At 39.3% G+C, this 24,753-nt stretch overlaps 1 protein-coding gene across 3 annotated transcripts in view; it reads right to left on the reverse strand.

Annotated features, from left to right (window-relative positions):
• TOX (thymocyte selection associated high mobility group box) overlaps positions 1–24,353 on the reverse strand; it is a 225,183-nt gene extending 200,830 nt beyond the window's left edge. For 2 of the 3 annotated variants that reach the window (XM_021386701.1, XM_021386698.1), the window contains exon 1: positions 23,801–24,353. In XM_021386701.1, the coding sequence (XP_021242376.1) occupies positions 23,801–23,902 (102 nt within the window). In that variant the 5' untranslated portion in view covers positions 23,903–24,353. Of the gene's footprint in view, positions 1–22,493; positions 23,028–23,800 lie in introns of those variants that run through there. The other variant, XM_021386700.1, reaches the window with a different exon arrangement.

Below are 24,753 nucleotides of genomic sequence, written 5' to 3' on the forward strand. Positions count from 1 at the left end.
TGAGCTCAGGTAAGACTACATAATGGTCATTTGTTTGTTATGCTAGATGTGCCTGAATGGACAAAGATATTAAAGTGCAAATGCCTATTGTAGTAATGTCAAACACACACCAAAAAACATGTACATATTAGTTGTTACAAGGTAAAAAAGATGTTACCCTCTACTTTCCCAAGTCTACATTATTTCATAGACACATTATTTTATCTGTGACCAGGTAATGGGTTAAAACTTTATGCTAACATTCCACATGAGCTATGCACTATACATATCTGTCACTTTTCTTCAGCATTTATGTTGATAAAACTCGTTGTGAAGGTTATTTTGACTTACTGGAAATGGGCTTTTCCAGAACATAAATTTTAAGGCTAAGTAGACTGGGAGACCTGCGTTAAAACCACTAATATGTTCTGCTAAGTCTCCCTTGTCTTCACTCAGCCTCCTTACAATGTTTTAAGCAGTTTTATTGACATTTGAAATTCTGAAAATGTCAGCTCTTGGCAAGTGTTGCAGTCTAAAAGTGTTATTAGTAGTTCTCTTAGGAAGTGTAAAAGAGTAGTTTGTAGGAGCAATTTTGTCTTTCAACAAACCTTTCGAAAATGACATGATAACTAGAAGTTCTGTGCAGGAAAGAAAATAATCTGCAGATTCTTCAAACTATATTCAAGTAACAAATGTGTAGTAAAGTTTCATTATTTGGTGAGTCACTAGTCTGCCTTCAAGTCATGATACAGTTCAACATTCAGCACTTCCTAAAGTACTGGGTTCTGAAAAGGAGTAAAAGCACTGTGTGAAGAAAACTGCTCTCACTGTACACTGCCTCCTTGCTCCCACTTGTAATTGATGGATCTGACCCCAGACTCTCTCTGATCAACTGGCCTTTCATTCATTTCATGTTAGCTTGCAACCAAACAAGCCTCCTGAGTGTTTCACTTCCATAATTCTCCTCATCTTTTTCTAGTACGGATGTACACAGGGATGTTCTGGTCAGCACCAGCACCTGCTTACATCATCACTGCTGCTGATAGCTGAGCCTTGGCAGGGATCAATCTACAACCCATGTGGCTTATTTTCTTACCCTATGTATTAAAATTATCACAGAGCAGAGGGTGAGATGGCAGCTACCATGCACCTCAAAGGACTATGCCCACGTATGGCTTCCCAGTTAAGACAGCACATTACAGTTCCAGCGCTCCACCAAGTGAGACCCACCAAGGGCAAGGATGATGAGCTTGGTCTTCAAATGACAAACTGCCATCAGCCTCAAAGACTCTCCAAGACACTTCCTCACAGGGTCAGAAGCGTCCCCTGGATTCATGTTGGTCACCTCATCCTATTTCCTGCTAAGTCGTTCATAATTCAGAATGCCGCAAGTTATCATGAGGTTTAGGGGGAATGTCTCCTGCACCTAGTGTCACAGTACATTTAAATTCTAATGTGTTCAAAGGCTGAGGTCTTATTTAATGATCAGGCTACAAAAAAAAAAAAAGAAAGAAAGTGAAAGAAAGAAGGAAAGAAGGAAAGAAGGAAAGAAGGAAAGAAGGAAAGGAAAGAAGGAAAGAAGGAAAGAAAGGAAGCAACAAACTATCAATAAATATCATAGGAGCATAACAATCATTCATTCCACAAAACTGTTCTGTAACAAATTAGCATGAATCACTTTATCCTTAAAACTGAGAAAACATTGTGGTATTAAATACTCAGTGTTATCAGCCAAGCAAATTGGCCCAGGTCAAATGAGCAAATCTAAAAAATGAGATCACTAAATTTTCTCAGCTTGATAGCTTAGTAATAAATAATGTGCTTCTATTCAATCTGTACATTAAGTCTTTTATGTGGCCTTAAGGCACTGTCTTATGGCTGTGCCCACTACGGTGTAGCCATAGAAACTGACACATTTATTTCTTGGATTAGTGTGCCATTGAAAATATTAATATAATGCAGTAAATGGGGATTTAATCTAATCTACTGATGGTAGGATGAAGTTACTAAAAGGTTCTATGCTCTTCCAGTGGAAGAAAGATTATATCTGTGTAGTACAGCTCCAGTAGAGCTGGAGTGTAGCTGATGTTTTGGTTACAGGCATCATCTAAACAATCCATGATGTTAAACATACTCTACAGATTTGATTCTATGAAACTTACAGGTATGTCCACCAGGATAGTAACTGTTTCATATCCTAAGACTTCCTCCCAGAGCCTTCCAAAGCTGTCAAAACTGAAAGTCACAAAGGAAGCAAAAATGGAGATGCCCTCCATAATGTGTAAGCAGCACAAGTTGCATCTCATCCCACAACTACGCAAAGCTGTATTTCACAGACATGCCATTAACAGCAAAGCCTATACCCATACATTTTAATGGCATTCGGTTAGTTAACACTTTCATGTCTAAAAAGAGCAAAAAGAAAACACATAACAAAAAAGATAAAGAAATCCTAATTCTTAAGCAGCAAGATCTGTGGATTTCTTAATTTGTAGGTCCCTGCCAGGCGGCCATAAATATTAGGGTACCCATTTCAGTAGATCATATTTGACTCAGGTTCCTTGTAATAATTCATAGTACTCAAGTTCTGACTACCCTTTACACTGCAGTATACTACATAAATTTAGAAGATATATTCTGACAGATGAAGCATTGTTGAAAAGCTAAGTACAGCACTTTGTCCTTGAAATGTTAACATGTAATGCCATAAAGTATTCAAATAATAATTTACTCAATCTTTCAGGGTAATTAATTAAAACGGTCTAGGTGTTAGAGAAAATCACCTTGAGCTTATAAAATTGGAATGCCTCCCCTTTTCTTCTCTGCATGCAAGCTGCTCCAATGGACTTACCACATGCTTTCCCAGTTATGGTTTTTGATTTCAGCAGATAATAAATAGCCAGGATCTAATTTTGCCGTGTCAAAACCGATTATGTTTCACAAGAAAAGGTGGAGTGCTCACCTACCAGATGAAGGTGAAACATAAAACCACTTTTATTTATGTGATGTGTCCAAATTCAACTCAATCCAGCACTAGGTACTGGGAACATGTAGACTTTAACTGTCACACAAATTTATGCATCCCTGGAAAATGTCAAATATAAGCATAAATTTAATCAAGGAATGGAAACCTTTATTATCAAAGAAATAAACACAGTTTTTGACAACTAATATAAATTATCTTAATGTATTTCTCACTATTTTTTCAGAAGGTCAAGAAAAAGAAGAAACATTGAACAGAGACATTTCTGATGAAAATATTTCAAGGAAGTCCTGTTCTGATTATTAACGTTGATGTTCTAAAAGGAATTTCTGCTCTTTAGCAACAGCATTGCACTCAAACATGAGAGTTCCTTTTCCCATTCATTACAATGGGATAAAACAGAAGGCTTATAAAAACAGATAAACAAGCGCTCTGTATTATTCTGTAGTTTTCCTCAGTTGAGTAGTCTTTGGACAGCATTTTAATGGCTGAAAAAAACCCTGCACATGATGAATAAGGATGCCATTCTCAATTAACGTGGACAAAGGATCATAGCCATATTTGGCAAATGAGGTAGTTGTGGTGTAGGAAAAGCAGGAGTATTCACAGACATTGCCACATACATCACTGTCCGCAAATCAAAACAAGTTAATGACATTTTTGTACATCTGCCCAACTACATGACTACACATTAGTCTGGCAAGTACTTATTAGACCCAAATTAAATAGCACAATGATTATAATTCATATTTACTAAATATAGTGTTATTAATTTATACTGCACTAAATATGGATGCTAGCAGCATATAAATAAATTATGAGTACTGAACCAAAACAGCCCAAGTTACAAAATATATTATCTTCATTAAATATATCTCTGCTCTGTAGATGCTGCTATCCATAGAGCTTCCATTAAGATATATACTGTGGAGGAGTCATCCAAACTGTCATCCATTCTCCACAACAAGTACAGTGATGACACACTAGCCTCTCAATCCCAACAGTACCCACATATACGTTACAGCTCTCCTCTTGGTTAGCCTCCACACTATGGACTGGCATATATAATGTCACCATCAGAGAAATATCAGCACCTATTGCATAGGTAGGTCTTAGATGAACACGTCCAATTCTGCAGACATCTCAGATAAGGCCAGCTACCACAAGCTTTATTCAGTAAACACTGAATCTAAACAATGCTGAATATCTTATACAGAAATTCTGTACGTCAAAAATATACTTTTGCCATGCAAATTGGACAAGATTTCCCACTCCACAGAAGTCCATCAAGAAGTCTGAGATCGATTAGTGGGCAGTGGTATAAAGACACTACAGTTCAACCCACATCCAGGAAAGAATGAATAGTTAACATTTAGAGGAGGAACCTGTCAATAAAGATCTGTAGCACACACAGCAATACTTGTTTGCTGTTCAAAATCAGTTTCCTTCAGCACAAATTCTGTCTATGAGTGGTTGTACACAAACTTAGCATACAATGCATAAGCTTTATCATCATCACAATTGAAGACATCCTGGCAAACTAAATGAACAAAGAAAAGGCTATATCCTCTAAATATCTCTATTCTCTATCTCTCCTTCACCCGTGTTTTAGCCTTTGAAACCAACCAATGTAGCTCCATGTCACAATCGCAAGTTTCTAATTTAACTGCTGATACCAAGGTAGTTTTCTGAGGATGTTCTGAAGAAGAAAACTGATATCCTGTGCCTTTAACTCTGAATTCTGTTTTATCCATAGTTAAAAACGTGGACTGCAGAAGACATCATTACCAAACTTGCATATTTATTTTTATCATATTGTTAATTATTTGTCCAAATTTATGCAAAGTAGAACTTGGACACACTTTATTTCTGCATTATAAAAGATTTTCATCTCCCTTTTTTTTTTTTAAAGATCTCACTTTTCACTTTTACGGGATCAGCTTTCAAACAATTGAGCTTATCAGACACATCTACACTGCTAGTAATTCAAAACCATGGCATATTTATTGATTCCAAAAAGCTATTACATGATATCACTTACATCCCTGTACTTGATTAGACTGAATTATTGGGGAAACTAACAAAGGATTACTCAGAACTCAGCAGAGAGCTTATATAGCTGTCTTCCTACCTCACATTTAGCTATTTGCTTTTGCACCTTTATATATGTGTTACACACACAGAGCAAGATTTGCGCACAACCTGAGTTTAAGATAGTTTTCTCATTATTATTCCACAATTAAAAACAAACAAACAAACTTCAAGAAATAGGTTCTTGATACTAAACATATTTATTCACTCCTTTAAGAGAATATCAATGAACAGCTATGTAAAGTTGTTGACTGAACAACAAATTCAGCCTACACCTGAGATATATACTATAACTGAATATGATATGTATTTTTAAATATGAACATAAATTATTCACTTTAGACAAAAAAAACCCATAATTTTTTTAAAAAATGAATATGTTAATTATATTTAAATTCATCCATTATCGAAAATATTTTGACAACCATCGTAAGAACTGTGTTTTTAAAACAGTTCAATGCATTAAATATATGCAAATTTTGACAGTCAAAAATGCATACAGCACAGCTGAGATACTATCATTCTTCTTCACAATCACTGCAGCCTCAAGCTAGATGCAGATTCTTCATGACAGACAGAAACATTTCCATCTGTATATCTCATATTCTCAGACTTTTACTTCAAAATGATTCCTCAAACACTTTTAAAGACAGATTTAAACTACTGCAAACTAGAATAGTTGTTATATTCTTCAGTTGGCTGGGACTGTCAATGTCAGATCATATTCAATATCTTTTTAAGTACAAAAAGCTATGTTTGCCTCTGGAATTGCATCCACTGATGAGCTTTAGGATGTGTTTCATTCTTGAATTGCGTGCAGTAAGAGTGCACCTATAGGCTGTTTCTGAAATATGCCCAAGGCAGACATATACATGGGGCTGTACACAAAAACAGATTAGTGTGCCTACATCGACTGGATGTATATTCACTGTTTTGCAAAATCCCCATGTAATTTTACAGCAGAGTTGCAGAAGTGCATTAAATCCCATTTTAAAATTCTAATCAAAAGGTGAAGTCTTCCCTCTCTTTGCTTCGTTACCCTTATAGAGCCACATGGTAAACCAGATCTGCTCACTGATCTGGAGGAAGACTTACCCCGAAGCACTCTGAAACAATACTGTACATCCACTTTCAAAGTCAAGTATCTTTACATAAAGGCATCCTGAAAGGGCAGGGAAGCCCAGTGTTTCTGAAAGTCTGGAACATGAACACGTGGATGGAAAGCCATGCGATTGTCCTAGAACATAAACAAGTTTCCTGACATTGTGGTTTCCCTCAACTACTGAAGTTTTCTTCCAGCTGTGTAATTTATCTTGCTTACCGAGCAGTAGGCCTGCAGGGAATCTTGTAGGGAGCACTGCAGTGAGGCAGAATGTCAGTGGGTTTGTGCATTTGTCTCTCATCCTAGTTTCACAGCCTGACTGCACCTCTGTCTTTCTAATGAAATACCTTTTGGATTGATCTGCTACACAGGGAAAAATAAAATGAATGAATTACTTTTTGAGGAAAGTGCAACTCAAATGAACCTCGGTCATAATTTTGCAACTGCAAAAATGTGAAGTTGTAACAGTAATGGTTGATGCTGGTTTAATACTTTAAAATCTTTGCATTTGATGGACATTGGAATGTACATGTGCTTATCGGAAAAACAACACTCAATAGAAAATAAATGTAATGTTCTTGGTAAGGTTTTTTTTTAGGGCCACTATGTATAAAATGCAACAGCCCTGAAAATTAACCCCAGTTGTATCATTTCATTAATGCAATAAATGTGCAGCGTATTTAAAACAATAACACCTTTGTAAATCCTCATGTAATAAAAAGGGTTATCTACGATGAGATTATATAGCTGACATGAGGCAAAACCACAGTCCTTGAAGAAAGCAAAGCTCTCCTGGACATCAGTGGCATTTTTTTCTATGCAGAGGACTAGAAGGTGCAGCCTGCTATTGAAATACTCTGATACCACAAGGCTCTAAAAACCAAACCAGTGATAAGGGCAGGAGAGCCGTTATTTCTGTACCACAAAAAAAAAAAAAAAAAAAAAAAAGATTTTAGAGACGTTATTACATTTAAATGTATTCTGATATTGCATTCTGCTTTTCCATCTCAGCAGACACTGTTCCATCTGAACAAGATGGACATAACATACAGCACAGTATTTTATATTAAATGTAGTTGTAAGGGAAGAACAACAACCTTGGCATGACTCACTCACAGGACCAATTCATAGGTTACACTGAGTATGAAAGGCAATTTCAGAGAAGTGGTGGAAGAAAAGGAGTTTTCTAACAGAGGTGATACAAACTAATTTAGAGACATGGATACATACAGAACAGAGTACACAATGTACTGTGCACACTTTTTCATGGGAGGAAAGAATGGTTCCTTTTTCATGTTCGGCGGTATCTGCAAAAAATGAAGTCTTATTCTCTTCAGTACTGTAATAAAGTCATTATAAATGCTGAAACATTAAAAATTCAACACTAAAAAGACAGCAGCTTTCTACTTTTTCTACTTTCTACTCCGCCGCTCTGAATCTAAACACAAGATACTAAGAACGGGAAACTGCATTAAGGAGGGCTGGTGACAGACACTGGCAGTCCTATACAAGTGGTGTATGTAGAATGTAATAAGATATTCAGGAATATAATTCTGCACTTACAACAAAGCGCTGAGAAGGTGAAGTTTTACTCATGGCTGCCTTCCTTTTTAGGACAATGTGACAAAAAGAAAATACATGATTTGTGGAACTATTTCACAAACAGCTTGTCACATTTCTATATCCTGAATGATACATTTTTTGTGTAAGAAAAAAAAAGCATAATGAACTTCACCTTTCAAAATCTAATGCAGCAAACTTCTTTTAGCACTAGGATTGTGTAAAAATAACATTTTCTACAAATAACTGTACCATAAAAATTGATGCTCGTGAAATGTTATTACAATCTGAAGTTTAAAACCACAAAAGCAAGAAAATTCTGAGTTAAACTGAAACTTCATCCTTAGCCCACCCAAAAGTGTTTAGACACAGAAGAGCTTGCCAAAGAGTAATAATCCTATACACAAAAATATGCTGCCATAACTAGAAATTTCAAAGTAAGTATAGAATTCCAGCTACAATTCTTTTTTTTTTCACTTTCATGGGTATAAGCAGGTCCTCTCATTAGCCCAGCACTAGTGCAGTCAACAATCTTAAGGTGTTTAACTATTTCTGTGCAGCAGGATTCATTTGCCAGCTTCTCTGTGCAGTCAACTGCATGATTTGTTAAGGCAGAGAAAAAACAACCCACTAAATAGAAAAATTCTCTGTGGAGTGGCCCTAAAGGGAAAAGAGCTCACATAAATGAGCAGTCTATTCCCTGTAATCCACCACACTCAAATCCAAACTTGTTTTGTTTTTTGTTTTTTGTTTTTTTTTTTCCCAAGAGCTACAGGCACAAAGCATTGAACCACCAGATAAAGGATGAAGTAAGATGCTGTTGAGGAAGAATGAGGCACTCGTCCAAGTTAAGAGACAACAAATTGGAATGTGGAAAAGAGTGGTCTTATCAGAGGTAGTGTCAATGGGACATGAAATGGCACAGCAGCTCCTAGGGTTTCTCTAGACCTCGTTCACAATTAAATTTTTGTTGAGTGATTCCTCTCTCTGTTGCTTGAGAACTATCACAGAAGGATTTCCTGATATTTTTGGAGTCTACCTTCTTAAAAGACACACCCTGGCAGGACATGGCAAATCAGCTGAAGAGGCAATTGCTGTTGTAGGTTGTCAGGACTTCTACTGGATATGAGAGGAGAGTAGCAGATGAAGGCAGTGATGGAATAAGTAGCACAACATTTCATGGACTGAAGAGAAAAAATTCTTCTCCCTTCAAACCTCAGAAAAGCCTCTGCAGCTCTGGGATGGTTCTGTGAGGCAGAAAACATTGCCTGGAGTCATGCCAGTCCACCAAAGCAGCAACATAATTCTCCATAAAGGGTCCTTTAAATGTTTTCTTGGAACTTTTAAAATCATCCAGTACTACTTCTGTTGATCAGTCCTAATCCTAACAGCAGTGCTGCCATGCAAATCTGAAACTGGCTGTTTTCTTTTTACAGGCATGTTGTCTATCTAGGCCTTTGAACCACAGACTTCTCAATTACTCCAAAGAACTGCGGTCAAAAGTTATTCTGCCTGGCGTACCCCCCTTCCTCCACTGACAGGAAAGCAAACTTAGGGCCCTCCAGTACTGCCCCTTCTCACCTAGCCAGCCGGTCAGCTTCCCCCTGGAGACAGCTTAAGTGTCCAAGGAGGTGGAAATCGTGCCCAGCTCTAGCCAAGACCAGTCAGAAAATCTGCCTTCTGTGAGATACTTGAGCTCTGAGTTTCTAGCTCTCTCTGCCTGAGGACATACTCCATGCTTTCTACTGCTGTAGCACAAAACCCTATACCAGACAGCAAGTAAGAATGCTATAGATCTGTCTTTCCAAGCTCAGCAGATGTACGCCATAGAGGGAGAAAGGAGTCTGCTGGCAAAAAGGAGACTAACATTCAGTGATGGTAAGATGCAAACACATGATCAAACCCACGCTGAGAGCCCACCATCCCAGCTCTTTTCTTAGATGAGTTCCCTAAACGCTCCATGCCCTTTGCTCTCCTCTCCCAGTCTCAGCTGAACAATGGCCCAGCTATGGACTGGGATGGAAAGTCATGTTCCCTCACCGCAAGTTATTTCCTTAAACTGGATAACAAGACCTGGTCATTATGATTAACAAGGAAGCATGCATTATATTTCTGTGATTTTCAACTTTGTATGATGCTATTACAAACTCAGATATAAGAAAAAGGGAAGATTCTGAAAAGTGAATGGCAGAAAATTAACATCCAGGTCTGGTACGTCAATGTGCCCATTGCTTCAGAATATGCTTATTGCTCTAATGAAAGCAGTGAGTTTCCACCATCTCTAGAAACCCAAACAACCAGGTAGGAAGCAGCAGGTGAAAGGCTATTTTGTAATTAAGTTGTTTCTAAAAAGTTGCAATCTTCTCCCACAATGAAAAATTTCTAAACTAAAAGCTTTACCTATTTTATTCTGCGGTAAATACTAATGCTCATATTTTGAGTTTCTGAAAGGATTGAATAAAACCAAAGCCAAGCTAGAGCATGCTTCTTTAGTATTTCCACTGTAATATTCTGTTTGAGTGAGTCCTTCAGACTCAGAGCATTCTTAAAAGGGCAAAGAATTCAGCTGTATAATAATTTTTTCCATTTCAAAGTATATTTTTCTCTGAGCTTTCATTATTATATACACAGAAAACTCTCTCATAGCTTCAGAGACAAATATTAGAGGACAGACCTGCAAGCTTTTGTATACTAAATCCTCTGGTTTTACTATAACTGAATTAATTTATACAAACTAGAGAGTTTAATATGAGCATACATTTAACATATGCTACTTTACACATTTTTATATGCATGGTATCTACATAAGATACAAAAGGTATATATGACAGAGTTTCCCTTATTTCACAATTGTTGGTTCAACGGCGGTGCATATTTATTCTGGTCACAATACTTGTATTTGGAGTTTAAGTGGTATTTTTGTCCTTAAGGAAAACTTGGCCAGATCTATTATCTGCTGCACATCTTTGAAATTCAGCAGAAGAGACACTGAGATAGGAAAATGTCTTTTATTTTAGCTTTTGTTCAAAGGTAAACTGCAGAAATTACTAAATCTTTAACATACATTTGGGTTCCTCAGCAAAATGTAGGTATCATGACAAAATAATAACCAAACACAAACATTCTTTTGCTGGACCCCAACTCTTGAAGCACGCCTCATGGCAGCCTGTATCAAGGTACCCACAACAGAAAATTATTGGTAAGAGAGAGCTCAAAATTTTCCTAGCCACAGCAAGATTTGACTCTCCACTTACCGTGGAAAAACTCTCCCTGCTGCTAATAGAGTTAACTCTGCAGCAAGGAAATCTGTGCAGCAATGCTGAAGGAACTCAAACACTACAGACACAATAGCAATGTCATGGATATGATCCAGTGAATTAGTAACATACAAAAATGTTATGTTTGAAAGAATATTATTTGGGTTACAGAGTCAAGAGGCCAAAATCTGGAAAACGCCAGATTTAAGGCTCACTCACCTGCCATTTGTAACTGCATGTATAATAAAGCTGCACGGCATGATCACCTATTCTACATCCACAGCTACATTCCATCAATTCCTGCCAATGATGATGTCCAAAAATGCAAAATCAAGACACCTTTAATCTGGCATTTTCAGTATTAAAGTATTTGACTTCATAACCTAATGAAGTCCTGAATAAATCAGGTCCTCATGACAGCAATGTTGTAATCTTCTCAACATTATTACAACAGCTACTATATTGATTTACAAAAATGGCCCTGGTGTTAATCCAAAATTACAGCTTCAGGGTCCACTCTCATTTTTATTAAAACCTTAGTTACAAGCTGAACCTAACTTTACCATGCTGCACAAACTGAGCATTGTCGTTCCTCAACAATGAAAAAAATATTTAAACATTCTTCATTTCTTCTAGATTTTCATTTCCATTGTCTACAGTTATTCCTAGGTTTGGGAGCCTTGTGGATCTGGGGGCTGTGATAGAAGTCTCCTAAAACCAGGAAGAATTTTTGAAATTCTCTCAAAAGAACTGCAAATTCCAAGGTCTAAAACTTGCACAGGTGTAAACCATCTAAACACACTCGGGTGTCCAAAAGCCACAACTCTAATTGATGGATGCATTTGCTCACAGGACTGGAATCTGAATGTGTACTGTACGGAGGGAATCTTACTTTCAAGTTGCTATCTTTGTCATTTTCCATTTCCCTCTATTTTCTACTTTTAAGTGCTGAAAATTCCTGGAATTTTGGCTCTTGAAACAGAGCCAACCAGCCACTGATGTCATTAATCAAATCAGAAGAGGTTTGCTTCATTAGAAATAAAGTCTTGTTGTTTTTGTTCTTAAGATATTCATAGTTTTTAAACACTCCTAGGGGTATACTGACATTCAAGACAGAAATGGATAAGATACATGTTAGTCAAATGCGGAACTTAACAAGCTCCCTAAAAGTTAAACAGCAAGTTGTCAGACAAGGTTATATGCCTTGGTGTTGTAGCCTTAAGACTCAACAAGTGGTTGACATCCACCATTCCCACACTTTACACAAATATGCCCTGAAACTGCGATTTGGCTCTACACAAAGGGTAAAAAGGCAGAAGGCAGACAATTTGCTTTTCATCCAGGAACACTGACAAACTAGGAAAAAAATCCTTTTTGACTAAGTAACAATTCCTTCCCAGGGGTCCTCCTGGAAAAATGCGTCATCCCCCTTTAGATTTCAATGTCTCTGTATAGGCACAAAACCCAAACTCAGCTAAAAGCTCCCCACAATTGCATTGCAGCTATGCTTTCAGTTGCTGATGCTTTATAATCTTTGAAAAAATACAGTCAATGTTGTGGCTTCCAATGTAAAATGAAACCTGGTATCTAATTCAAGACATCAAAATATAATAACTATTTGTAGTAATGAATCTTCAGCTTTGTCATTTTCACCTGCAATCTTCCTTGCTATGGAAAATGTTGAAGTCTATTTATCAGTGCCATTTTGCAGTCATGTATCATTTACTGCTCTTAAGAAAAAAATAAAAAAAAATGAAAACTTGCATTGCAGATGGTATCAAAACTCTGTTTCATCATTAGACTCACAACTGAGGTCTCTGCCAGACTAGGTAAATCTCCCACTGAAGTAACAGTTTTGCCCAAACAAAGAGTGTGGATTGAATCCTGAATGAATGAGAAAGCCTGCTATCTCCCACACATAGGAAGAACAACCTTCCACCCCCTTGCATCTCTGCAGTTTCCCCAAGTCTTTTATAAAGGGAAGATTGCCTCAGTAAATTTTTCCACTTGCTTTACTTTTTTTTTTTTGTGACTGAATTTGTTCAAAGTATGCTTGGGAAAAAAAAAAAAAAAAGTAAAAAGATAAACACACTTCTGCTAGCAAATGCCAGAAGAGAAATATATTCTAGCAGTCTTTGGCCAACTTAGGCTTGAAATGAATTTACATCATCGAAATACCTCTTACTTGTGTTATTCTGAAAACTTATTGCACTCATTTTTCCTCTGAAATTCACAGGAATATTTTGCTTTCCAGTCCATTTTTCACTAGAATGCACTTTTTCTCTCTCATTGGAAAATATATCAATTGCTTATTGAAAAAAAAAAAAAGTATTTTGGCATGGCTGACCTGTAGAGATATGGAGCTAAGCAGAGTCAGTGAATCCACTCACTCTGATATGCACACATGATATGCAATTAAAATCTCCATTCACATTCCTACAGGGTTGTCAATCAAGAGAAAAGCCTTTTTGACAACATCCAGTGAAGCGTACCAACTAACTGCTGAACAGGAACTTAAACAGTAACAGCTTTTGTTACTAGCAAGAACGGATTTTACCAAGATTGGGTTCAGTTTCTAAAGAAATCATTATGTTAAAATTTGGGGGGCTTTTCATTAAAAATTAAAATGTATCACAAAGCTATTGTGTGTGAAGCTATCGCATTATGTAATACATGAGGGTTATCAGATATTTGTGCAAAAAAAAAAAAGCCTAACCCTTCCTGGTTGTAGGAAACAATTTAACCTTTCATATTTAGAACAATGAACAATGATTACAAGCCAGTTTATAAGGAGAAGCAAACATTTTTCCAATTGCATTTTGTCTGTTTGGTAGTTGCCACAGATGTCTTTCATAACATCCTAAGCTGTCCAGCCACAGAACTGACACAGCACAATGATATTACTACCAGAAATGACACTGTGAACATTTATTAATGACGCACTGGAAAATTATGTGGATCAATCCTAAGGACTTGCAACTCTGAAAATATCCTAATTTATGACAATAGAGAAAAGTGTATACAAAAAAAAGTCTTTGATGACCATCAGAAAGGACAGCAGTTACTTTTTAATACCTAGTCTGATAATGAACAACCCATAATAGCATTATTATACTTCAAAATCACATCTGTAAAGGTAAAACCTCTAAAAGAAGAGCGATCGTTATCAATCTTCTGTTTGTGTTTTAAGCACTAAACTCAAACTACAATTTCCAAATGCATTAATATTATTGGAAATTGAAATATTTGCTCTTCCTCATCATGCTTTGTAACTGAAGAGAGAGCAGATGCATCCTGACTATTAACAGTCATGACAAATTGCCTTACTAATGAATGTTACACACTGAAAGTGCCATAACTGATTAAACTACAATTTCCCACTACCAGATAGAGAGAGACTTGGGAACTCCAGCAGTGGACAACTCTGATGTTCTGCCAACAGGCCTTCAGGGCACAGTGCGGTATTTAGAAAAACACACTGTAAATTCCATATGAATATATTCTAAAGGACTATGTGTATACAACAGGTTTTAAAGAACATTAGATGAAACAGCTTAGGTTTGTAACTGATGAGCCATGCAAAATGGATGTGTTTTAACAATTCTAGTATCATTACAAGGCTGCGCTGAAGAATATTCCTGTTGGGTTCCCCTAGCCCTCTCCCCACCTCCCCAAACATTGCTTGTGCTTTGCTTTCACATAAAATCTTTCTTTTGTCAGTCTCTTTGTTGGTGCAAAATTGGCAGCAGTTCAAATTCAAAGTACTCCTATTCATTTACTGACCATTAAACCAATGTCATTCTAGTTCACATCAGCCAGAGAGCTAAGCTCTAAAAAACATAAAAGGCTTGCTTCACCACTGACGAATAATGTGTACATTTTTACAGAGCTTAAACCTTAATGCTTTGCCTGAAACTAACAATACAGTATATCTTATCATTCCTTTTTCACAAGCAGGCAGCTGCTGAAACGCTTGCCACTTCAAAATATCAATTGCTTGCCAGAGTTGTCCTCAACACACCCTGTCAAACTCATGTATATTGTGCAATGAAAATGGTGCAGGACTGAAAGCTAGAAATTGTGTCAAATTCTGCTGTAAGGGTATGATGTGCAAAGAACAACGTATGACAACCGCAGAGACTACAAACAATAGCGATGGAGCCAGTCACTACATATATCACAACTACGCCTGCACATATTTTATTACATGTATTATATATTTAAAGCATGACAAATGTGTCATTGAAGCTATGTGCTACACCACATAGAAACCCTTCAGCTAGTTAAGCTTTTTCATTTCTCTTGATGGAAGTGTAGTGTTATTTTTCTGCCCTCTGAACATTTGTTTGTAAATCACACAGAACAAAAAAAAAAAACAAAAAAAACCCATAACATTTTCAAAATGAGTAACAGAAAACAAAAGACAATATTACAAGATGAGAAAATGAGATTTTGTACAATTAACACTTCTGCTTTTCTCTAAGGATACATAGTCAGGCTACCTTAAAGAATATCTGTGGCTATGCAAGACAAATTCAATATCACTGTGCCCATAAATTACAGTATACCTAATTTTAATGCAGATAAGTGCTGGCCTATTGATTTGCATGTTTCCCTGGCAAAATGGAAATCCCATGTGAATATGTTCTTTGTCTGTAGAAAATGCATTTTAAAAAACCTTTATGAATACAGCAATCTATGCTAAAAAGGAAAACATAAGTCACTAATATAAAATTATGCATGAAACCCAAAAGAAGTAGTGTATATGTAAGTACAAATGTATGCATGTTTCTCTCCATGTGCATGCGTATATGTGTGTTACACAACTACAGAGAATTTTAGCATAAAATTACAATTCCTATAAAGTGTCTCCATTAATGAAAATTCAACCTCTATATTCTTAAATGAGCTGAGGGAAAGAAGTGAAAATTGCCAAACTAAGTAAGTAAAAGAGTAAGTTAATTACAAAGTGACCGTGGAATATTATTTTTAACTTAAAGGAACAACAGATAGCTGCTACAAAAAAAAGAGATGATTAAGAGGAAAAATTTGTACAATTGCCCACAGCAGAATGACGCAGGTTGTAAAACTTGAACATGCAGGAATCCACGAGAGCCATTAACTGATACAATCCTAACCAAAATGAATAGATACGCTATTAATGTGTTAATAAATATTTTGGAAAGAGAATAGGTGTTTTAGGTGCTTGGGGTTGCTGACCTTTGCTGTGTTTATTAGTGGGACAATGATGCATTATTAACACACAGCAGCTGTACCTGAACTGCTGCCATGAACATAATAGCCTTTTATAGCCATCAGGGGAGTGAGATAGGAGGCCTTTATTAACCACTAGACATGATTAGCACATTATGTGAACTTTAGTAGGCAAATTATCTCTTATTGAAATATAATGTTGGTTATCACTAATTGTAAACATGATTTTAAAAACTTCTCGATGCAAAACTAAGATTTTTATTACCTTTTAGAATATTACTCGTCAGGCCACTAAAAAAAAAGCTCTTTTACTTTGTTCAGTCTGCAAAAACAACTGTGCCTCACGAAAACTGATTGTACTGTAATAAACCACAGAACCGAATGACTTCCACATCATCAATATTATTGCTCAGAATTACAACGAAACATAAGCAGACATTTCCAACATCATTAAGAAAGCTGCTAATGAAGAAAAAGACTTGCCCTATATTTTTCAATAAAGATTACAAAAAAACAGTTTGCTAATACATTTTCAAGGGTTAACTTGAAATAAATAACACTATGATTTACTTCAAAAAGCTTAATTTTGGGAAAGATTATCCCATTAGCCTTCACAACTGAATACAGCACTGAGAGTCCATTATGAGCAGTCTTTTATGCCCTGGCAGAAAGTCATTAACATAAAATAAATCATTAGCTTTGATATTAAGCCTCTTCTATCTGCAGGTTTCTATGACTAATTTTCACAACTGTGTCCGCCAAAAGATAAATTATACTTTTTCTGAAAGGTTATCTTCTCTTTCCACTATTGTATCTCCTCTTACTGTTTATTATTATTTCAAGTAGATGTGAACATGATGCGTGTATAAGAAACAAATGTTTTCTCTTATTCACGAACACAAACTTTTGCACTTTTGGCAGCTGCAACTAAAGTATGACTTTGGAGCCAGCCACTTGTAAAGCAGGGTAGAAATTACTGATTCTTTCTTCAAGGTGAGCAATAAAGCATAAATGTGCATGTCTATATACATGTTGAGTTACTCTGAGACAACAAGAATTTACATGTATACGTAATCTTTTTACTTTTTTGGCAGGCGCTGTCTAGATCAATCTTTTGTCTCACATTGCAGACATCATACTTCCCTCACTGACACACTTCCTGAAGCACAGGCTGTCACTTTCTGGTTTCAGAGCTCTGATTTCTTCTTGTGTATAGAGTAAGGAACTGGAGTTCACTGTAGACTTCCTTAATGTAACACAAATATACCAGCTACAGTAGCTTCTATTTAACCTTTAGGACCACATAATTATCAAGAGCAATAGCAGGAGACAGAAGTACCACCACAGTGGCTCACTTTCCATGCCAGCAGTAACTTTGAAAAAGCCACTCGTGCCACTTTTGACTGGTAGGAAGAGGTTTAGCAGTCAAGAACGCAAACGTTAAAACATTCTGACATTTCTTCTAACCTGGATTTGTCAGATGCTCATGTAATTCAAGTATGTTTTCCAACTTAGAAAGCAGTGTGTTTCTTGGGAGGATACCATACTAAAAGGGTCCACGGCAAATCTAATAGCAGCATAGCAATAAATACTAAATGAACAGTTCAGAAACAGTGTCAGCATATGTGCAATTGAAAGATAAGATATAAATATTAGTAGAGCCATATGAAATTCAAATGCTAAAAATACTACTTACTGCAAACAGAAGAAGGAGAAGAAAACCACAGACATTATAAATGTCAGTTACATCAAGATCTCTGCTGAAAAACAATTTTAACTTTGAAGATCCAAGTCAAGAGCTAAACGTTTTATTCAGTGCCCTAACTCATTAACCTACAACTGATCAAAACTGACAAATGTGAAATGTGGATAGCATATTCCAGTGGAAGGGGAGGTGAAATTTCCTTCTGTGCACTTGCTGCTGTGGAAGTGCAATGTCTGATGCTGCTGCTAACAGTACGCAATCCGTGCCTAACCGCAGAATAATGAACTGTTCCCATTTTCCAACTGAATGCTGTAGGGAGAAATGTTATGACCAAGAAAATCTCATTCAGATTAATGTGAACTCCACGTCTTAAAGTATTTTGGAAGTGCTGCTATAATTAACAGTTGTTTGGCACTCCCATTACAAGCCATGCTTTCGAGCAGTTTATAACTCAGCACTTTTAATAAGAAATTACTCTTTGGGCAGAAAATCTGTATCTAGTCCTGTAACAAAGCACTGCCACCACAACGTTTTAATTTGGTGAAGCAATATTTGAACTCAGTGTTTTAGTGTATGCAGCCCATGCAAGACATTCACAGAGCATGTGTTCACTTCACAAAAATAAACAGAGCTGCCACTAATTGCCACTGCTCCTGGTTCCAGCAGCCAAGGTCTGAACGGATGCAGGGACTCCCTCTCATTGTGAGAAGCGGTGCTTTCGGGTCACTCTTGAGCTGCACTGAGAGAGCAGGTAAAGAAAGCTTTCTGCTTCCGCTGTCTAAGCTTTGTTACATCTGCCATCCATGAAGGATTTAAATATCCAAGAATTCTGATCTAAATCCTACCATGATTAGGACATTTCTCTGCTTACTACAAAATCATTTTTTAAACATAGTCCATTTTCTGACGCTTCTGCGCAGTGCTAGTAAGATGAGGAAGTCCTGCAAAAATGGGAATCTGAGGTCAGGAGGGTGCTGGAAAAGTGTAATAATCCCCAACAGGCACTGAATTCAACAGGAGTTGAGATCGCCCAGTCCTCCACACTATCAACTCTGTAAGTCCCTAAATGAACACAGCTCCAGCTGCTCTTTGGTTTCACCCAAACAGCAACGCAGGCAATGTAGTGTTTAACAAATTCAGCATTCTTGATAGTTTACAGTTTTCACTTGTTTCAGTAGGCCTCATGTTAGGCTGGCTGAGGGTAGTCCTCTAGAGATGAAACATCACAGTCTGATAAGAGAACGAAATATAGTTTCTCTCAAGGTAGTGAAGTTTGGCAGAAAGAAAAAAAAAATGACCATGAAAGCTTTGGTTTATGAAACATCTCTGTGAAATATTTCTCAAAAGCACATGCATAACTCCTTTTTCGTATTCCACTAAAACTGGGACCACTTCTTTCCTGAAACGCTGAAATTTAAGGAGACACCCTTGAGGCTTGCCTCTAACTCTGAGACAATTCTCTAATGTCTCATAGCCTATGGAAGGAAAGTCCATTTCATGTCTTCCTGTGTGATATTTTTGGAAACTAGCTAAAACACTTAAAAATCAACAGTCAATTCTAATGTAACTGTTTAATCTTTTAAAGAGCACCAAAAAATTTCAAATATGATTCTAATGCAGTAGGGGACAAAGTAGTCATCCAAGGAAAAAACAAGATGCCCAGAATATGTAAACGGTGAACTGTGAGATGAGCATAATCTAACATTCTGCCAAAACACAAACATTTCAGCTTCAGAGCAATGACTCCAAAGAATTCTGAATCTCAGATACAAACAGGACAGTATCAAGCCACAGGAAATAACGTACACTTCGTAAACAGACACAAAACATTCTGAAAAGGGTAGCCTCTGTGGTGGAATTAAGTTTACACAATAAATTATGATAAATGCTGTATATAAATATATGCACTTTTGGTCCATAGAATTCTGATTGCTAGCAGTATTGTTACCGCTTACAAAGTACTGTAGTCTATCTCTTTATCCACTTTTATCCAATGTCACTCTGCTTTTTTCATTTGAAAAGGTTTTGCTTTCCTCTCTCTCTCTTTTTTTTTTTTTTGTCTGTATTCCCCTTTTTAAAAACAACTACAGTCTATCATTCTACCTCTGCTGTCTGGCTGTATTTTTCCACTGCACTGACAACTACCAGTGGATACAAGAAAGATGAGTTGTAGGCTCCTTTATTTTGAACCAGGTAGCAAATCACACATGAATCTAGTGCATAATTCTGCAAGGCTAACCATTGGGAGCAGTAAAGACCATTATTTTCTTCCTACTGTTGGCAGGGGTCAGCATCCCTGTCATTAACTGTGTCAAATTATAATTATGTAACTGCACTTTATGTGAGCAGATATCTGAAAACATCGTAAAGTTGCAAGTATGAAAATATACCAATCCTTCTTACGGCACTGACTGAGGCAGGCTTTACAGGGGAAACTTTACTATGGAAAGCCACAAGAATGTTATTTATTGCTCTCTACATAAACATTTAAACTTATTGTTTGACTTCTTCAAGTACCTTGAAATCTCTGACCATATTCTACTGATGCATTAATACATTCTGATTACCAAAGTTATTTCTTTTAGTAACATGCAACTCAATTAGGGAACGTGATGTTTCCTAAAATAAACTTCCACGCAGCAGACTACTCCTATTAGCCGGTAAATGTCTGAAATGCAATTATGCTTCAAGTTTCAAGAAGCAAACGGTACGACCCCAGCTCTAAATCTGTCCGTCCAGCATAAGAGCTCCACTATGTTATTTCAAAGGCTGACCTATATACTGCAGCATACCATCCATTCTGTCTGTTTGTATAAGAGATACCTCACACAGTTGTCATAACCGACATTGTTTGCATTGTTCTTTTACTTTTCTCTCTCCATGGGTACTGCGAGAGAGACAAGGAAAAGCTTGCATGACAATATATGCACAGCATAATGAGCTTTCACAGCAGATAGAGAAATATTAGACTAAGATGCTTAGAGTGTTATTTTAGGTTTATGAAATAAAGATCTAAGCAGTCTTCTGAAACAAAGCCTGCCAACTGAAAATTGTAAGATAAGACGCGAGCGTTTGAATCCACACTACTGCATTTTCCTTTGCCTACAGAAAACATGCACTGTCAGTATCATCAGCGCAAGTGCCTGGGTACTCACTCATATGATTTCGCCAATCATTTGGTCAGGAAAAAACTACTAGGAAACTGAAAAGTTTAAGTATTTGTGGAATACTTTGTAAATAACCAGCAGCTAAAGCAGATTTAAAACACAAGGAATCAAAGTCTTCCCTATTTGCCAAAAAAAAACCAAAAACCACCACCTCGGTGGGCAAACAAGGGCCAAGGCCAGCAGCAAGCATCCTAAGCAAGTTTTTACTGACTTCACAGGAAGCAAGAAGCAGTCCCAAATGAGTTTTGCAGCATTTAACCAGAGGTAAGCAGCTGATGAAGACCACCACTCCAGTCCCATACACCGACCCATCCTACTGCTGCACTCACCTCCTACATCAGGAGAGATCAGCTGCAAGCAGCCAACCCACCTTACCAGGGGTACATCCTGCAGGCCGCCCCTCCAGCTCCCCGAACACATGCAGCAGGAGAATGAGTGACAGAGCAACCCCGGAACGTGACTGCATGTTTGGAACAAGTCAGATAAGTTTTCACAGCAATGTTAATCATGCTGGGTGAAGGGAGAGAGTGAAGGAGGTGAAAAATGAAATGATCGGTAAATGTACGCCTCCAAGGGGCCTAAGCAAGCCTCCTTTGCCCGTTTAATGTAATCAATGGTCAGTGGCAAAGACATCTGAAAAAGACATTCATCCTACACTCAGTACCTTATAGGAAACATTCCTGGTAAGTCTTCCAAGCAGAAAACATATGTCTTATGACTGTGCACTTTTAAGCACATTATCAGTTCAGGCAAAGTGAAATAGAAGAGTTGCAACTTGTCTCCAGAATGAGTGTCTCATTTGCATTTAAAAAGAACAGTTTGCTCCCTCATACATGGCATGACTTAAAAGAAGCTTTAACCAGCCAGTAAAGACATTCCGAAAAACTACTTTCTAAATTAATTTATTCGATTTGCAGTGCAACCCACCAAAAATGATTTAAGGAACTTAATTGGAAAATGATTTAATATATTAAAGTAATTCCTGATTTTCCAAAGCATTTAACTTTTAAATTAAATCTGGCCCGCTATCTCAAGAATGATGAGTGAAATGTGTATTCAAGTCATTACCTTCTTTTTGAAGCCTTAAATCACGGATAGGTTTAATAACGTTTGTCCAGTTTCACTGCCAAATGGGTCTTCAGACACTTTGGTACTTAAGCCATTAATTGTAGCCTCGGCTTCTTACATGGCAACACTTTATGGTTACAAGGTACAAAAACAGACAATAGAGAAAATAATGGCAAGTCACAGATCAAGGGTAGCAGCCTAACATTACTCTGAGCACTTGAACAAAAAATTAATACCCGCACACATGCTTATATGCATCTGTGCTCCTCCTGCTGAGCAAAGTTCGCTCCTCGCACCAACTTCCGATCTATGGGGCAGGGGAGGGAGACTGCCAAACACGGCGACTGAACGCTGCTAACAGCCATACCTCTGGGATCTTCCGAAATATCCTTAGGCACCCACGGCAAAGGGCCAGATTTATCCCTGAATTCTATAACTCCATTGAGTGTATGTGAAATGCAGCCAGGATGAATTTGGTCCTTCCTGTTGCGATTGGTAGATGAGACCATGTGGGAAATCTTTCCTGAAAACTGAGAGGGTTTCACCCCGCCGCTGCTGCCCCTGCGCTTTAACACCGGTACCTCCTATTTCGCCGTTTATCTCCGAATCTGGGCAGCTGCCGGCGGGGAAAGAGACGGCTCCCAACACCTTCCCGACACGTGAGCCCGGCGGGACAACCGGCAGAGCGGAGCGGGGCTGCCCCGCGGGGTCCCACCGCCGGGATGCGCCCCGGTACCCCCGGGACCCCCGAGGTCTCCCCGTCCCGCACCCGTGCCGCTGTGCCCCGCGCAGATTTGATGCGAGAACACACGTCTCTACGCACACCTTGAGGGACAGAGCGTGCTGCAGGAGCGCCCGCACCTCCTAAGGATTTCCTGCGGGCAGTGTTTCATTCGCGTGCAAAGCCCACTCCGTAAGAACAGAGAAAGTGCAGCTCATGCATACAGCCACAGCGGCAGCACCGATGCTCGCTCCCCCCAGCCCCTGCTCGGGAGCAAAAGTAGCGCGAAGTGCTCCGGGATGGGCAGCACCGCAGTCCCGCAGCCCGGCCCGGCCCGGGACGTGCGGGGGCTGACACCGGGCTCCGGCGGACACGGACCCTATGACAAGTCGCTGAGGAACTGGCTGGGCAGTGGCACAGCGGGACAAAGTGAGCTCTCGTGCCGGACTGACTTGTCACCCTGTTTTACTGCGTATATACACTCTGTATAGGTGTGCGTGCATACATATATATACATACAGACACATCTGCATATATACGTGTATATATGTATACACACATATGTCACGGACACGCACACACACAGACGCGCTCCCGGCACGGCCGAGCACCGCTCTGACACATGAACTGCGGGGTTCGCGGTGGGGCAGAGAGTTGCTCTGCGGACGCGATCCCCATTCACGGCAGCCCCGGAGATCCAAATCCTCCGCACCGACGCCACGTTGTTCCTCACCAACGGAACACGCCACGGAAAATGCCCCCCCACCCTCCGCCCCCCGCCCCGGCCGCCCGCCCCCAAAGCGCTCCGGCTCTGAATTCGGGGTGCCCCGGCCCCGCGGCCGCTGCCCGCCCGGGACTCCCGCAGCGCGGCTCAGCGCCCGCTCCGACACCGCCACCGCAGCACAACCGACAGCGCTGAGAAAACCCCTCGGACGAGACAAAACGCGAGTCACCTTGTTGCAATAGTAGGGGTCCAGGCAGGGGGAAGGTCCCAAACAAGGCGTATCAGGAGCGGCCGCAGGCTGAGGAGGTGGTGAATAAAATCTTACGTCCATTTCACTCAAACATCAAGCAAACTCCTCTCCTTGTCTTTGGGCTGTTAATGTTGTTGGTGCAAAAAGGGGTGCGTGTGCGTGTGTGCGCGCGAGGGGAGGGGGGGGCACACAACAGGGCTGAGAAGAATGAAAAAGAGGTGCCTGACTTCGGCAGTCAAAGAAACACCTTCCCTGCCTCACATCCGTTTGTGGTTTGTAAAGAGAGAAAAAAAAAAAAAAATCTCTTCCAAAAAAGCACCGGTCTGCAGATGTCTGCGAGAGAACCAACAAACCCTCCTTCCTCCCGGCAGGGCAGGTAACTTCAGCACTTATTGTTCCCCGCGCACCGGCGCCGGGGCGCTCGCTCCGTGCGTGCCGCGCTTTATGGGAGCCTCGGAGTTGCCTCGCGTCTCCCTCCCTCCCTCCCTCTCGCTCGTTTGCTCGCTCGCTCTGTTCTTTGCCCCTTCTTTCTTTCTTCCCTTCTTTCTTTCTTTCTTTTTCTTTCTTTCTTTCTTTTTTTTTTTTTTGATTTTTTTTTTTTTTTTTTTTTTTTTTGTTTTGTTGCGGTTTTTTTTTTTTTTTCTTCCCCCCCTCCCTCCAGACCCTGAGGAGCGTGGCCGGGAAAAGCGGCAGCGGCGGCCGGGGCCCCCCGCGCACCCCCGGGGGGAGCGGCGAGCAGTCCGCCCGCGCTGGAATGGCCGCCCGACTCGGCACGGCTCGGCACGGCTCGGCGGTCGGCGGGGGACGCGGCGCTGCTCCGAGTGTGCTTCACACAAAGGGGCTGCCGAGGGAAGAGCCATTTGCGGCCGCAGGGGACGGGGCTGGGAGCCGCGGAGAGGGGGCGCTACCGCGCGCGCCATCCCGCCGCCGTC

The sequence above is a fragment of the Numida meleagris genome, chromosome 2, assembly GCF_002078875.1.
Source record: "Numida meleagris isolate 19003 breed g44 Domestic line chromosome 2, NumMel1.0, whole genome shotgun sequence".
NCBI lineage: Eukaryota > Metazoa > Chordata > Aves > Galliformes > Numididae > Numida > Numida meleagris.